The sequence below is a fragment of the Pararge aegeria genome, chromosome 14, assembly GCF_905163445.1.
Source record: "Pararge aegeria chromosome 14, ilParAegt1.1, whole genome shotgun sequence".
Lineage (NCBI taxonomy): Eukaryota > Metazoa > Arthropoda > Insecta > Lepidoptera > Nymphalidae > Pararge > Pararge aegeria.
The window spans coordinates 10,366,951-10,383,785 of NC_053193.1; the positions used below are offsets into that span (position 1 = coordinate 10,366,951).

The window sequence follows — 16,835 nt, forward strand, 5'->3', positions numbered from 1 at the left end:
ATCTTACTAATGTCAGATATTTTATCCAATTTAAAAGATTATACAAAAGCTGAAACATGCATATAGTTTTTATTAATAAAATGACGGACGTGCGAGAAAGGTTTTGCGACAAGTTTTTAAGGTAGTTTCCAGAAGAACGCCTTTATTTTGCAGATATACACTATAAACTGCCTCGGTGCTGTGGTCGTACTTTTAATTACTGGCAGCGATGGTAACTGCGCCTGATCATGTAAATATACTGTCAACTTTACTGCGGGTCGTGCAATCGAATCTTCAAAACTAAATTTGGCTACGCTAGTCATATCCGTGCACACTCGAGACGTTAAAGCCAAGGTGTCGCCGTTGACGGATACGTCATGGAGGACATCATCATCATCATCATACTGCATAAGAGATCTTCCGTGGTGCTCCATTGCTGAGCTCCGGCCTAAAGAGCGTGGTCACCGGTATAATTACAGGTTTATGACGCTTTAAAATTACGCCTCAGGTTAAGGGACAATTTCAGGATGTGTTTCTTGCATGACCAGCAAAGCGTTGCTCTGTTTATACATATGTGTATGGTTTTCATGTCAATTATTAATATAAAAAAATAGTTACTGAGTATAATTATATATTATTACTAATAATGTAGAAAAATTACAATAATACCATTAATTATGAACGATAAAGTTTGTTTATGTATATATGTAACTAGTTAGTTAGTTCTCATCGAAGCAGCAACAAACGGTACAAGTATTGTGTTGTAATATTTGCAAAATACCTATGTCAAGCAGTTGACGTCCTTTAGTCGAGTTGATGAAATACTTCAATATCACCCTCAGCTTACCTGGATTACATATCCTGGAAGATATTTAGATGTGTCCGGGTACTAATAAAAACACCCAAAGGTGCTAGGAATTACCGTATGTAGGATTAACAAAATTATTTTCAGACGGGAAAGCCTTATCGCGTAAAAGTTGCGGGCGTAGCTTATTTGATATAAACCCAAATACCCATTATTTCTGGAACAAAAATATGAAACATAAAAATAACCTTTTTTATTTCTATTTTGCTAAATCCTAAAATCCCATGCAAGCCGATATGTAACAGTCGCGTGTTCGAGGTATAAGATTTTTTTTGTTATTTACGTATACTGGATAGTAGCAATATATTATACTCGTAGTGCACTTTGAAATCTAAGCGGAGAGACATTGTTTATTTATATATTTATTTATGCATAAGACACGCCAGCAATTTATTGTAACAAAATTCATAAAATTCTGTCTAGTGCCATTACAATAATCAATTATATAGACGTATACAGCATTATTATGCACTATTTATCCCCGAAAAGTTTTTTTTTTCGTTAGGCTCAGCTAATTGTTAATTATTCCAGTCCAGTTCGAACCGGAAAATTTATATTATAAATGCGGTGAAATAACAAATCGACACGATTTTTATCGTAGAGGTAGTTGAAAGCTAACGAGAGAAGTAAGCTACTTTTAACCAGGCGGGTAAAAGCTTGTCATTAATAAAAGATTAACTAACAAATGAGCGTCCGTAGTTCTCTTTTACATTTCCAAACTTTTTGTTTTTAACCTAGTATACGTGAAAGTAATATCACTATAAAATATGTAGGCACCATTGATCCAAATGTGACGAAATCATTATATTCAGCAATGTGTTCCAATTTCACATCGAGATAAACACTGAGTGGAAATGCTGTATGCAGTGTGAATCTAGATTGGGTGTGAAATTGAACCGCCTCTAAAGGCAGTTTAATCAATAAGGTATTGCAAACCAAGGCATGCCTTGGATTCGCTGGGATTAAAACTTCCTTTAATTCAAGTATCTATTTCCCAAACCCGTTGAATGGACCTTAAAAATAATTTCTTTAATCGTCTATAAGTCAAAATGCTGGTATAAGAGTAATTTGATAGAAGACTATTAAATAAATTCATATTTTGATACCTTATATTTATATCTTTATAGATTAAATGGAGTAAAAGAATTTAAAGCTATCTGAAAGAAAATGCATGTTGTTAGAAATAGATGACAAAATATTATACCATTAAACACAGTGTAAAATCGCTCAAGATTCCAATGAGTTAACTCTTCATGAGAACCTAAAATATTATGCAGTGCAGAAATTTGTTTGTGTCAAACAACATTTTTATAACACAAGCAATAACGAATTATCTAGTTTAGGGATTAATATATTGTATATATTTTTTTTAACCGACGTATTGTGCCTAACACCCAAATAAAATTTTTGTATTTAGTAAAGTTTTCCTATTACTGATCTGAATAGGCCAGTACTTGTTATGATGCCCGAATAATCGCCACTCCAATATTTCAATATTACAAGCAATACCTCATTCATAGTTCACAAGTTAGGCGAAGTTCATAATTGTTTTCTTCCCATTCGAATAACTACTACGTATTTCACTTATCTACTGCTATTCGTTATTGAACCAGATCAAGCAGTGGATGCATATTGGCCACTGATGTTGATTTCACACAAAGATGCTGGTTTTTAAATAATAACTGGAATATTACAAAGGCTCTGGAATTCGATTATTGCACACTGCCAAAAAAGACGTAAGAATCGCGAGACGCTTTGTTATTGACGTGAAAAACCTAATGCCACGAGTTAAAGTGACGATCAAAGTCAGCATAAATCGAGCTTCCCTTTCATAGGATTTTTTAATATCCTTCGAGTACTACCGCAGGATGAGAGTTAGTTTTACGTATACTTACTTGAAGTGTCAGTGCATCCGAAGTCCGTTCCATTTTGGTGAAAAGGTGAGCGATGCGCCGGCACGTTGCAAGACTGTTTCACATCGACTCGAGCTGCACGGGCTAAAATTTGAGTATGAGCATCGAACACTAACTTCTGAATAAAACAGAGCTTATCGACTTCCTTTTAAAGCACAAACTCGTTTATACTTCGACGGTCGTTGCTCTTGGCGGACCTACAATAAAAATCAACAGTATAGAATTTGCAATTCAAAAACGAGCTTCGTTGGTCCATTTAACTTTGTACGATAGCAAGCGTACAAATCTCACACTAAAAGCATCAGGCATGGGAGGTAACCGCAATTTGCAAGGTGAATCCGATAAGATCGATTTGCCTGTCGTTAACAAATCATTGCGTAAAGCTCTTACGTCTTCCTCTGATTTTATACTAATACGTGCGGCTGTTATGCATTCTGCGGCGTTTGCGGTAGTCTGCGTTGAAATAGTAAACGAAATGCTTTTAATATTGTACCACCAGCCATGAATAGGTTGAGTCGTTCATTGTTTTCAATACGGCGTTGAATCAATTCAGTGGAGCACGTCTGTCTATCAGGAGCTTTTATTGAAACGTACAAATGTGTTTCAATGGAGCCTTAATGGCTTTCCTGCTTAAAGTTTGAACATTATGCAATGAAAGTGAGAAATTATAATAAACGTTTCAGACATTTCTTTATACTTATTTAAGTGTAAAAGATGATCCGGTGTTTACCTTGTTTGGCTAATGGTTAGCATATTCGACTCATCACGAGCTCCTGGTTTCGATTTCCGGATCAGACCTTTAAAATTGTATTGGATAGTAGCAAAACAGGAAAATCTGTATGGTGTAATTTATAATTTCTTCAATCCTTATACTCCACACCAAACAGATCTTCGGCAATGTACCCTCTTTTAAATTGTTATTGAAGTAAGTTAACGTTCTTTATGCTTTTCTTAATACATTTCTGGAGTTAGGAAATTGATTCAAAGCCCGCTAACCCACATTGGATCTGTGAGGTGGATCTAAGCTCTTAATGTCTCTCCTTTGAGAGAAAAAAAGGTCAAAAGTTTAAATAGACAGAGTACCTCCGAGCCAAGACCTCTGTTTTTCTTATTCACGATCTATTATTCTATAAGCAATACGAGGCATCGTTAGCATTAGCAAAGAGAATACAAACACTGACCATGGACCAGACATATTGATCAACTAGATGTTCCCTGCGGCTTCCCCAGCGTAAATTACGGTACGCAGCGTACTACTTCATAGCCTACACGTACCTCAATAAATCAGATACCAAACATTAAGTTTTTTCAATAGTACTGGAAGTGCCAAACATACAAACTATTAAGATTAAGTACAGTTAGTATTTCAACATGTATAAACGAACGACTCAGGTGTGGGCCAATAATATATCTGTTCTTGCTCTTGGAGGTTTAATCACTCACTATTTGAAACCTTCAACGTATTTAGTATCGTTAAACCTTAAGTAAGCGGTTTGCTGCTATCCGCTAAGGGGTCCTGTCCTTTAACGCAAATCACATTTGTCAAACCTAAACGAAATTGAGACAATCTAAACTGATAGTATAACCTATTCAGTACAAAAAGAATTATTAAAATCGGTTAACATTTGACGGTCTCATGTAAGAGGTAACACTATTTGTTAGAGTTTAGACAAAGTACATCTGCTGCCATCATCATATCAACCCATTACGGGCACGGGTCTCCTCCCGTAATGAGACGGAATTGAAGCCGTGGCCCACCACGCTGGCCCAGTACGGATTGGTAGACTACTATTATGGTGGACTGATATATACTAATTGCGATGTGTAATGTTTTAAAATGATAAAAGTTTCAATAACTTTTGCGCTCTCTTAATATTGTTTCGTTAAAACTGCCACACAGTATATTAAATCTGTGTGCAAGCGACCGTGCCTAATATGGTAAAAGTGTAAATTCAAATAACCGCTTGTCAGGATGGAAACAAAGCGAAAATTTTCAAAGCAAATTCAGGTCGCTGCAGATTAAACAGACTCGTTTTTGAACTTACTCTTCTGCGAAATTATAAACATCGTTCTGTACTTACATCAAAGTTATGTATGAGTATGTTTACATGACAACGTACCTACTAAAGTACGTGATGCTGAGTTTAATGGAAATCGTACAATACGGCCCAACCCAGTCAACTTACCCAAAATTTCCATATGAAATTCGAAAAGCTTCGAATGAAACTGAAATATAGTCTATATTTCAGTTTTTAAAAGCAGAAATAATGAATAAGCACACATACCCATGAAATTCTAAAAAACTCAATAATCATTTATTATTATTATTATTCAAGTTTTTTACTAATATGCCTAACATTGTAGGACATTTTATTTTCTTTTCAGGCCACCATCAAAGGTACTAAACACACAAACTACGAGTATGTACTAAAATTAACGTGAGGTATTCACCATATGACAATTTGTTTTAGAGCTCAATACAACCGTTCGCTTTGGAAACCAATAAGTTTCATAAAACCTCGTTTTATTTGGTAATGGTTTTCGTCGAATCCATTTTTTCAGTTCTAGTCTCGTAACGTTTAGTTTAGTTTATTTCGGTTCAGTGCCCAATGGCAGTCAACGGGACCCTATTAGTAAGCCTCCGCGGCTGTCTGTCCGTCCAACAGCGTCTGTCCCTTTGTCTGCCAGCGGGCTGTACTTCATGAACCTTAACAGGTAGAGAGTTGAAATTTTCACATAATATGGTAATTCTATTGATGATATAACAACAAATAATAGACACCACCACTGTTTCACGGATTAGGTGTTTGTGTTTGAGTGCTTTTTCGCGGGACTTTTTTTGAACGATGAATAACATTTTCATATCACAAACGTCAAAAGTGTCAAAGCTCTTTCGGTTTTATAACAAAATAAATTACATTAAAATGTCCGCAAAAAATTGTATTGATTGGCAGCTCTTTAAAAACATCGAAAATCGGCAGTACAAATAATCGCCTTTGGCTTTAACTGCGTTCAGTTCAGGTTAAAATTATGTTAGTGAAAGGCAAACTCACTGCTTAAACTAAGTTTAACCTGAACTGATCGGTTTTTGTTGTAACGCTGAAATCTGTTTCTGTACTATTCAGATTTGCCAACTTGTTCAATAAACTGTGCCAACCAATGTATTGGAAATCAGTGCTTCTCTCAATAACCTCCCTCGAAAACACTAAAATTACAATAATTACCTTTTTTTATGAAAAAAAAACTGTTAATATCAGGTAGAAAAAGTACCAATGATGATGAAAAATCCGTTCAGTAGTTTCCACGGAATACACGGACAAAATACAAAAGTAAAGTAAAGTAAAATACAGTAATTAATTAGGAAAAAGGATTCTAATATGCATAATCATGATTCTGTTTGCAGTCCTTCATGTGAAGTTTCCTCGGTAATGAGTTTGGTTATTGGCTACATCGCTCATCGCCTATGTAAATGGAATGCTGTCAAATCTCACCATCGTTGCAAGATTGCAAGCTTTATTCGATACTCTTTTCGGAATATTTTTGCGTTTTCTACTATATTTTTAGACAGGAAATAGAATTGAGTAAGTTCTTAGTTCCACAAAATAATAGCTAGACTTGTTTTATTTAGTTTTCATAGGGTATATCGTGTAGTATTCGAGATCGGTATTAAGGCAAAGCCAAACCGTGCGCGACAAGCGCGCACTCGATAATGTGTCGTTATTGGTTGCAACGCAAGATGCAAACATGAAATGAAAGGAAGCCTACATGCATTGGACGCTGCATGTTGCCTAGGCTGTAGAAGTAACAGGCCAATCACAAACTTACTTGAACAAGAAATTTTCAGTGTGCAATCATGATAGTATGTTTTTAAATTATCTCAGATATTTCTGTCTAAGACAAGCAACTCTTTCAAATGTACGTAACTTTCTGCATTTTAAATTTAATTTAGTTTTGAGTCTTGACGTAAACGGATAATGGATTTTATCTAACATTGCAATGCATGCAGTGTCTGGGAGCTTACTGCAACGTTTGACAGCTGAACGTGGGATTTAATATAACTTTTAACGTAGGAAAAGCCTTAATTTTAAAATTCAATTTCCCGTGGGAACAACTCATGCTCTATTTAGGCCACATACCTGAATTAAAAACCCTCATTACGCTAAGTTGACGTCGTAAAAAATATATGCAAATAGACCATGCAGCTGCACACATATTAAAACTTATTACTGTTCACGTGGAATCGCGGATGCGACAGCGAAATGTGAAACCTAAGTAAAGGCAATCTTTTATTTATGTTTAAGTTGTTAAAAACATATACAACAACACAATTTCTCGTATTTTGAACAGTAATGATAAATTGATGCCAATTCTGTTGTACAAAAATCTAAAAGCGAAACTAAATTAAGCCATTTAAAAGCAGGGGCTCCATATAGTGGTACGTATATTTATTTACCTTTTTCCACTTATGTTCCTGAAAAAATTATATGTCGTCAGCAATAATAAGTACTTAATTAACGTATTTTGGGAAACGCTTTATTGCACATGGCTTATTTTTTTAAGAGAATATGTTTTTAATACTGACCTTGAGAAAAAAAAACTGTTTATATTTTTTCATTCAATGCTGGTGAAACCTCGGGGTACGGGTTAATGTAAAATAAAAAGATTATATGCCGCGATTTTTACCAAATTTTTTTTTTAAAGTAAGCTTAATACATTATGTACGGAATTTGTACAGAGTTGTATGTTTAGAAAGAGCAATATTTAATCTGCAGCGACCCGAATTCGCTTTGAAAATCCTCGCTTTGTTCCGTTCTCAGAAGCAGTCATTTTAAACTTGGACTTTGATGCTTTTACCTTACGACCGCGATTAAGCGAACGTACTTTAATATAATTAAGTGCTTAGTGTGAGTGAATGGAATACTACTTAGTAAATATCTAAATAATTTATTCTTTTATTTAAGTAATTTTATTACGTCATTTCACTAACAGATAGTTCCCTCTATTGTTGAGAAGTTTTTTAAATAATAAGCATGACGATTCGATAAGAATACGTGAAACCGACATCATCCTCGCTATCCTCAGTTGATTCATCCTAGTCAAATTGCTGAGGCCATCATGCCTCGTCTCTTATGGGAGACCGAATTATAGTTTCCATGCTGCTCCATTGGGCCAGATTTTACGACAACTTAAGGGTTGTGGCTTTCTTTTCTCCATCCATACAAAGATTTAGTTCTTAGCTAACGATTTTCCACTGACTATTAAATGGGTAATCCACTTGGTCCATCAAATATAGCTATTTAAAAAAATAGTAATAACCAGGTCCGATAGTTTAACATACAATGTTCTCCATCAATGCCAATTTTCTAACTCCAGGCTGGTACTGGGTATTTCATGTCAGAAAAATCTATTACCTAACCCCGGAACCGGGTGAGCTGATAGTTAAAAGACATGCTTACCATTAGACAAACTAGCTGTCCTCTTCAAGTCATAGAGACTTATGATAAACTTTGCAATGCGGAATACATAAAAAAATTCTATAAAGTTCCATTGCAGAATTCCAGCAAAAAATTCTGTCACTGCAAAGAATCGGAAATGCTTTGTTGACAAAGCGGATACATTTGTCTTATTTCTGTCGCCGCGTCCCATCGGCTTGTACTATTCTTTCTTTTCGATTTTCTTTCCGTTGAAAAATAAATTTAATTTCTTCCATGTCGTAGAGGCAGCTTAATCTCGTCAACGTCAAAGCCAGAGCATAAGGGATGAAATTATCCGCCTAATTAACTTCACCGCAGAATACTAGCTTGGCTTTTGCGCTCTGCAAAATCGCTGCTCGAGTGTAAGAACAATTAAGGCATTCAGTGTTCAAGACGTGAGATGAGGTAATTGCTATTAAGCTAATGGTACAAGCCATCTATGGTCTGATGGTTCATTGTTGGACTACAGATCATGATCACGTACCTACAGTTTGTTAGATATTTTCAGTATCAGCCCGGAGGTTTTTTTTTTAATTCTTTTTTTTTTAAGTGCTTTCGGAGTTAGAAATTAATGAAACAAAATTATGTCCATGTGACTAAGATAAAGTTACCGCTATCGGTTCTAGATTTAAAACTTTATTTATTTTAAAAATCTGTATCGACCTAATTCACTTTGAGGTGTAAGTGTCTCAACAAGACTAAAAGACCTAAAAGTGGATCTAAATTTTAGAAGGATCGCAGCTTACAACTACCTAAGAAGTAGTAATAGCGTCACCAAGGCATGGGGGCTATCGCAAAATCTTACTAAGAGTCGAGGCCCAGGACTCGACGACATAAGGGGAGAATCTGGGAAGTCGATCATAGGGTTCCTCGTGCTCCGACTTCGGTATAGGTCCACGATTGGACTGCGTATGGGTTTTTAGACTAGGTTATAGTCCCAACGCCCTCGTCAAAGTGAATAAGACCCACGTCCTAATGACGTCAGAAATCGCAGTATTGCTAGTACTCCCGTATTGTGAACATTCACGGTGCATCCTATCTAACATAATAAATCTGTAAGTGTAATTGTTTGTTTGTTTATCCTTCCTTCACGCCCCAACTAAGGAATCAATAAACTTGATTTTGGGCTAGTTAGTTGAATAATGATTAAGTTAGGACTGAGAGTACATAGGCTACTTTTATCCAGGGAAACAAACGGTTTCCACGGGATTTGTTAAAAAACCGTAAAGAACGCGGACAAAAACGCGGGTAATATTTCATGTTGTCCGAACCGGATTTCACTTGGATTACATTAGCACAACTCTAGCAGACAAAAAAGGTTCGGTTTTAACAAATACTATTAGTTATTCTGTGATTGTAGTAACAAATTATAAGATTGTATATTATACAGATCTTTTAATACATAGAGATTATGTACAGCTGTTTTCTTACAAAATTTCAGCTAAAAAGTTTTAATTTCATTTACTCAAAGAAATAATTAAATTGCTTTCGACGGATCGGAATACAAAGGAAGGTAAATCAAATCAAAGAATATCTTCCTATCGAAGCTTTTATCGGGAAAATATGGAAGATTGGATTCAATAACAGCACTCTTATATCGAAATCTATAGATAAAATTCAATAGAGCAAATTAGTTTTTAATTTATAATTAGTTAAGTTTTTTCTGGCTAATCTCCGAAACGGCTAGATCAATTCTGTAGGGAAGTTCGAAATCAGGTAGGTATAACATAGGCTAGTTTTTAATAAGGAAATCGGACATTTTTATGCGGAAGAAGATTGCAAAGAAGCGCGATAGGTGCATCGTTTAGTCGGTAGTGTGGCCGCAGAATTTGCGAACTTCAATAAATATTTACGCCTGCTTAGCCCTTTTTGAAGCATACATTACTTTATATAGCGTAACTAGCTTCGTATGCCTATATTTCTTACCAAATAGGTAGCACGAGTTAAAGAAATATACCGAGCATTGGCCGCAGACTTAGTGTAATCAACAAAAACCTAATTTTAAGCTTTTTCTGATTACTCTTACTTAATCAATGTGTCGTTATATTGCTTAAATATGCTAAACTATTAAAATGAAATAAATAACCATGATATGTTTCTCTGAAATTTAGTAGCATATTTATGTATAAAAATATTTAAATAAACCTTCTCCTGTAAAATTTGTGTTGATATACTTTTGTTAATGTACTTAAAAAACGTAAAAAGCTTTAATAAAGCCGTTTACAAAGCTTTACTAACGATATTTAATCAGTGTAGTCTACTTACTTCTTTAAATAAGTAGCAATACATTTTTCTAATGTGTGCAATTATGTTTATGTATTCGTATGTTGTTATATGAATTTAGGTTTATTGTAATTTTAGACCACCGGTTTCTTCTCGTTCATGTTGTCCTAATACTAAGGTTGCCTGGCAGAGATCGCTATAAGCGATAAGGCCGCATTTTGTATTCTACTTTATTGTGTTTGTATTCTTCTTCTATTTCCCTAAAGTTCTAAAGTTTACAAATAAACCCCCTTAGATACTATCATATGTAAAGCGGTTGTACAGTTATACAATGTATTCTCTTCTTTCGAATGTGTTATTACGAAGACACAGAGGGATCATCTGAATTCATATACATACATTTTTTTAGCAATGCTGCAAGAGTATAAGACGTCAGAATTTTTAGATTCGATAATTTTCATTGAATATTTCAACTTCTTTGTGACCACAATTTTGATGCATCATTATAAGCGGTCCAAATACCTAACCTAAAAAGAAGGTCTGCTTCGGCGGACCCCCAAAATTCGATTGTCCACGTTTTTCGTCCGCATTTATTACGGTTTGTTTACAAATCCCGTGGGTACTTGATGTTCCCAGGGATAAAGAGTTTTTCTTCGTTCTCTTTTTAAGTAACTCCAGTCCAAAAATTTAGTTTTTATCAAAAATAAACTATGAACATGAAGCTTAATTTGCTACAATCGCGAAAAGCAAGAGAATCTGTACGGTCGAAAATGTAAATTTATTTTATTGGATTGATACGTGCGTGTAGATTAGATGCACGTTTGGCGTTGAGTATAAAAATTTAAGATATAATAAAATACACATACTCCTGCTTTACGCATAGTATAGCAAAATAAAGCTTTATGTTTACTGTATCATGGAATTCCGCAAAGTAACGCCTACTTATATTCGAAAGAACCAAACACTTTCGTATTAATAAATTAGGAAGGATAAATGCAACGGAAAAGGTGTCGTGAAACTAAACAGTTTGTACAAGTGTATCGCAAACAAGCGTGTGTGTAATTTAGCTGTTTGTTGTGTGACCGCAGGGTGTTGTGTGTGCGCGCCGCAAGGAAGCGTGCAGGGCGGCGCGCAGGTTCCCGCGGTATCGCACTCGACCGCGCCACCCGCCGGCGTCGGCGGAGTCCGAAGGTACGCACACTCACAGAACATTCACATGTAATGATTCGGGACATACACTGCCGTGGTCAATCAACATTTTATAATGGAAGTAACGATTGCGCATCACGATAATAATTTGAAATTTGTCGATATTTCCATCCAGTTTTGGGCCTGGCTAGTTACCGACAAACCTACAGAGACTAATAGTTCCAGTACGATGTCGCGTAGCACATACCTCTAACAGGTTAGGATCATCATCCTGTGCCATAAGGTGAGATTGCGAGGGCTAAGAAGTTATTGAATAAAAAAAAAATTAGTAGTAGAACTTTCTGTGACACAGCTCGAGCAGACATACTACAACAATACTTATTTCTGCCGCCCAGCAGCATTGCTGTGTCACGGTCTAACGGCGTGGTTGCTGGTGTAATTTCTGGCGTCCTACGCCTCAGATTGATGAACACAGGGCGTGATCGTATTGCATTGGCCATTTGCTGAGCCATCGGCTTAGTGGTGAATTATTACTATAAAAAAATATACGTGACTCGTGGTCACAATTGACTGGATTTCTCGATTTTTCGACCGTGATCTCGTACGAGACAGATTGATCGTGTGACTGGCTCGAAACATCTACAAATTTCAAATTATTTTCGTGCTAGGCAACTGTTACTTGATTTAAAAATGTCTGTATGTTCGCATAACATAACAATCCCAACACCAACTGGGGAACGTGTTTCCTTCTTTTATATTAGGATAACAACCGCAATTATTAAGGTACTTTTTTAATTAAGAGTAAAATATCGAGGGAAATACTGTCTCGAAACATCCCAAATTAATGTATTATTTTGATAAATAAAAATTTTACGTTTGTCTTTTCATATTCTTCTTTTTCATTAGGCTATATTTTATTAAATTTTAACGAAAATTATGAAAAATTAAATTTCGAAGATGAGAATAATTTTTGATATGAAAACATTTTATGTTTCCGATATATGTATATAGTGTTTAACCGATTAAAAGGTTACAACATTTGGGTAAATAAGGTTTAATTACCGTAATTACGGTACCTTAACCTAAAGCATGTGCGGAACACTAAACTTTAAGGAAAGTATTTAAAAAGACAACATGTAACAATAACTTTGTTTTTCACATAGACCAGAAAATTGAAAGCCTCAAATAAAATAGTATATACTATTTGTATAAAGTTTGTTAAAATCATCTTTCTTTGTTAGGGAAGTTAGTATACAGAAGTTTTGTGTCTAAAACTTCATTTGTACTAGGTATTTACAAATCATTAAAAATGTCACACTTAAAACAGTTTTGCACTAGCGTTCCTTTCGAATGCCCACTAAGTGTAATAAGCTGCACAAATTGCTTTATGCTTCAGTCCTAACTGTGAAAACCAAAGCAAAATTTCTACTACTTTATGGCATTATTTAATGTCTAGCTTATATCCGACGTCGTTCACTCGGGAATAACAAATGTGCCAACAATCTACAAGTAAATAACATTTATGCTGTACTTATCATTTCTTGTTATTCTTATTAATGGTACTGTCTTGGCAGATCACTAATGTTAGAGTTTTTCGGTCTCTATATTAAAAGCTGAGACCTGATTTATTAAGATGTAACTACACTTATGGTCTTCTTTTGCTTGACCGGGTCTAGGATCACACGCAACACGTTTGATGTCGTATCTGTACCGTGTGTACTGTGCAGCATACCTTCACAATTCTCTAATATATTAGAAGAACTTTCCATTTTTCTATCTTAACTTATATATTTAAAACCAGATGGGTACTACTCATTAACTTTACTAACACTATTATGAGGTTAAATTAATAATTATATGAGGAAAAATATAATGAAACTCACGAACTGTTTGGAACGTTATGGACAAATAATTTTTAAACTTCGCGAGTCTGAGAATTTGTGCTTTAGGTTTTTAGTGATTCAAATTAACGAGAACATATTTTTCTGTTCTATAATTGTTCTTCGCTAATGTTCTCTATTTAAAGTATTTCAAATCGTGAATACATTTTTTGTGTCTAAAAATTTCAATTGGAAACACGTTTTTCAGCAATCACATCATTGTGTTGAACATTTAAAATATAATGCGTGTTGTTTGTCTAGTCAACATGTGTTCATTAGTTCCATATAAAATAACTTCATGATAGATAAGTTCCGAATACTGAACCCCATTGATTTAACACTGATTACATTTGTGAGTTTACAGAAAAACTTTTCATAGCACAGCGTTGTGTTGAAATAGTAAAGGCTAACGCACATTCAGGTGGACCGCAATTCAGGACCAAAGTGAACCTGTAACTTTTAACCGTAATAGGTATGTTCTTCATCGTCAAGAACAGGAAGAGGCCCAATGCTTTTATTTCAACGTGGAGTAATAAATGCTATCAACGGTACCAACCGTTTTCGGTGTTAAATTTACAGCGGTCCACCTAAATATGCGTGAGGTTAAAAATTTCATTGTGGATGTAAATATGTAAGTTTTATTTTATATGTTACCATCCGCAACGAAACGGCTCCGACGAGATAATGTAAGTAATTTACTATTTAGAACAATATATTTGAATAATCTCTGTATAATGAAAGCCAGAATGTTGATACGAATTCTAGAAGAATTCTTGTAAACCATCGTTTATTACCGATGGTTGATGTAAGCATAGATCCACTGCATGGTAACAACATTACTATATATGCACGTTTGATTGTAGTTTAGGTATTCGCAAGTAGGTATTTAAGACAAACCGAGTGCATAATCTTTACGGATGTGAATTACTTAAATATATTTACTTGTATATCAAACTTGAGATGTCCCACGTTTTTACTGGTATTTAGACTTAAAAACCAAAGATTCAACTATAGGCATTTCAATATGCTCGACTGAAATATCTGCGGACCTGACAAGTGAGAGCGCGCTTACTATCGAGGTCCGCAAATATTTCCGACGGGTTGTAATTAAAGAATTAAGATTTGCGAAATTGAATTGTTCAATAAACATTTATCGCTGAAATTGACACAGTTTGTATATACTCGTAAAGATATTTTGTAATGCTGATTGCATCTTATTTCATTCGTACATGATACAGCTTGTATAATCTAATTCCACACAAATCGCGCATCGACCGTTACAAAAAGTTAGCTTTAGATACGCAAGACTCACGTTAGTTGATTGCATTCGCATGAAACACATTTACATACGCATAGGCATCCTGCACGAAAGCAACTAAAACTCCTCAAAACGGAAAATGCTAACAATTCAATTTCGCTTTGTCGCTTCTATCAGTAAAAACTCCAATTTGTATGGTCTGCTAGCTTTCAGCTGTTTGGGGGTTTGGCTTTGCTCCAGCCGCGAGGCCTTTGGCAGTTTTATTGAGTTATTAAAAGTGATGATTGTGAATGTTGTTTGATACTACCATACAGATTATAGTTCGTTACCGATGTATTATTTGAGGCGATGCGTTTTGTTTAGACATCTTTGATCTTTGTACGTCTGCGTTAATATTGGTGTGTTTGTACGCAGATTCAGTCAGTATTCCAGGGGGCGAGGATACCGCGACTGGCGCACACGGGGCGATCCCACGCTCATCAATTCACTGTGGCGCAGTCGACAGCCATTAGGCATACGGAAGCAGCTCGGTACGTTTCGGGCGTCATTTAGCATATTTACGAGCGATAACTTTCAATTAGGGTAAACATTGTTAAAACATTGTATTGTGCGTATGATATTTATGTTTGTACTTTGAGAGTGAGGTATACTGCAAAAACAAAGATATGCTTGTAATATGGTACGACGATAATAACTGCTCGAAAAATCCATACAGCAGGGGAAACCAGAAAGGAACAGACAAAAAATCGCAAAATAAAAATTTGTTGTTTTGCATGGGCATTGGCATCCTTTCAATAGATTGCGTTCTTTAAATGACACTAAGTTCACCAGATCATTTAATAATAAATACACTGTAAAACGCCATTTAAAAATTTCAATCTAACCATAGTCGTGTTAGTAATTCTTAAATTTTACAGGTAGGGTTTACAATGCTTAACCCTTCTGGGAATATACCTCTTTTTGTAATAATCACTTAAAAATTAAGTATTTTAATTTACGAAGTCACGGACGGGCAGTGGCGTGCATAGAGGGTAAGCACAAGGTATGCAGATGATATAAAATGAAAAAAATCTCCAGTACGAGTTATAAATAAAAAGCCTATAGTTAAGTATTTATAACAAGTACTGGATATTTTCTTAATTTTATATCATCTGCATACTCTGTGAATACCCTCTATGCACGCCACTGGGGACGGGGAAGCTGTGTTTTTAGCCAATTGGATGTAAAATTTATTAATACATTAATTTTCAATTGTACAGGAAACGCGGAGGTGTACATAGTACTAGCATTGCTAATAGGAGTAGTGACAGTAGTAGTAGGGTGCTGGCTATCGGACAACTGCTGGTCGCCGGAGCCGGAGGACGCGCTGGCGGGCGGCTGACCCGTGGCGGCGGGCGCTTGCACGCACGTGTAGCGCCCGCCTTCCGCGGCGGACCGGGAGAGCCCGTCAGGTGCGGGTTCCTTATCTCCGGTACTGCCGCCGCCGGCGCCTCCGCGAGCGCGAGCGCCTGCTTTCCTATACGCCGCCCGCCACTTGTGCCGCGGCGCTTGTCTTCACCTGCCCTGTGACAGGAGACGACAGCAGGCCTTTTGACAGCAGCCTTCTCGGACCTCCTGCCGGCACGAAAAAGTTAATGGATACTTTATTCCGACTATCGCGAACGGGGGAGTGTGCGATAACTGAGTGTAAGACAATGGAAAACATTTTATCGTTTTTTTTTCTGAATGCAGTATGACAAGGTGCGAGTTTTCAATGAACCATATGAGCTTCGTATAATATTTCGATATATTCATATTGTGTATGTAGGGTATCCAAATGTGTTACAAGTGTATCAATATGATATGAATAAAATAATTGGATTGGTAAAATAATTATTATTGTCTCAATGTGGATCTCATAATGAATCTCCCTCGTCGTAAATTCGTAGGTACGCTTCTAGCGGTCGCTCTGATTTTAACCACTAAACTTTACCACTTTACTGTTATTTCTAAATGGATGTGCCTTGAAATGCTTTCCTCGATTCGACTTGTAGAATAGAGCATTTTTGAACCCTTTAGAAGGAATTTCTTCTCTCTGTTTTGTATGGAAGTTCC

The 16,835-nt window shown here is 35.9% G+C and overlaps 1 protein-coding gene across 1 annotated transcript in view; it reads left to right on the plus strand.

Moving 5' to 3' along the window:
• LOC120629605 overlaps positions 1 to 16,122 on the plus strand; it is a 58,923-nt gene extending 42,801 nt beyond the window's left edge. The window contains exons 3-5 of the mRNA XM_039898582.1: positions 11,543 to 11,645; positions 15,156 to 15,271; positions 16,001 to 16,122. Of these exons, the coding sequence (XP_039754516.1) occupies positions 11,543 to 11,645; positions 15,156 to 15,271; positions 16,001 to 16,122 (341 nt within the window). The remainder of the gene's footprint in view (positions 1 to 11,542; positions 11,646 to 15,155; positions 15,272 to 16,000) is intronic.
• The last annotated feature ends 713 nt before the right edge of the window (positions 16,123 to 16,835 follow it).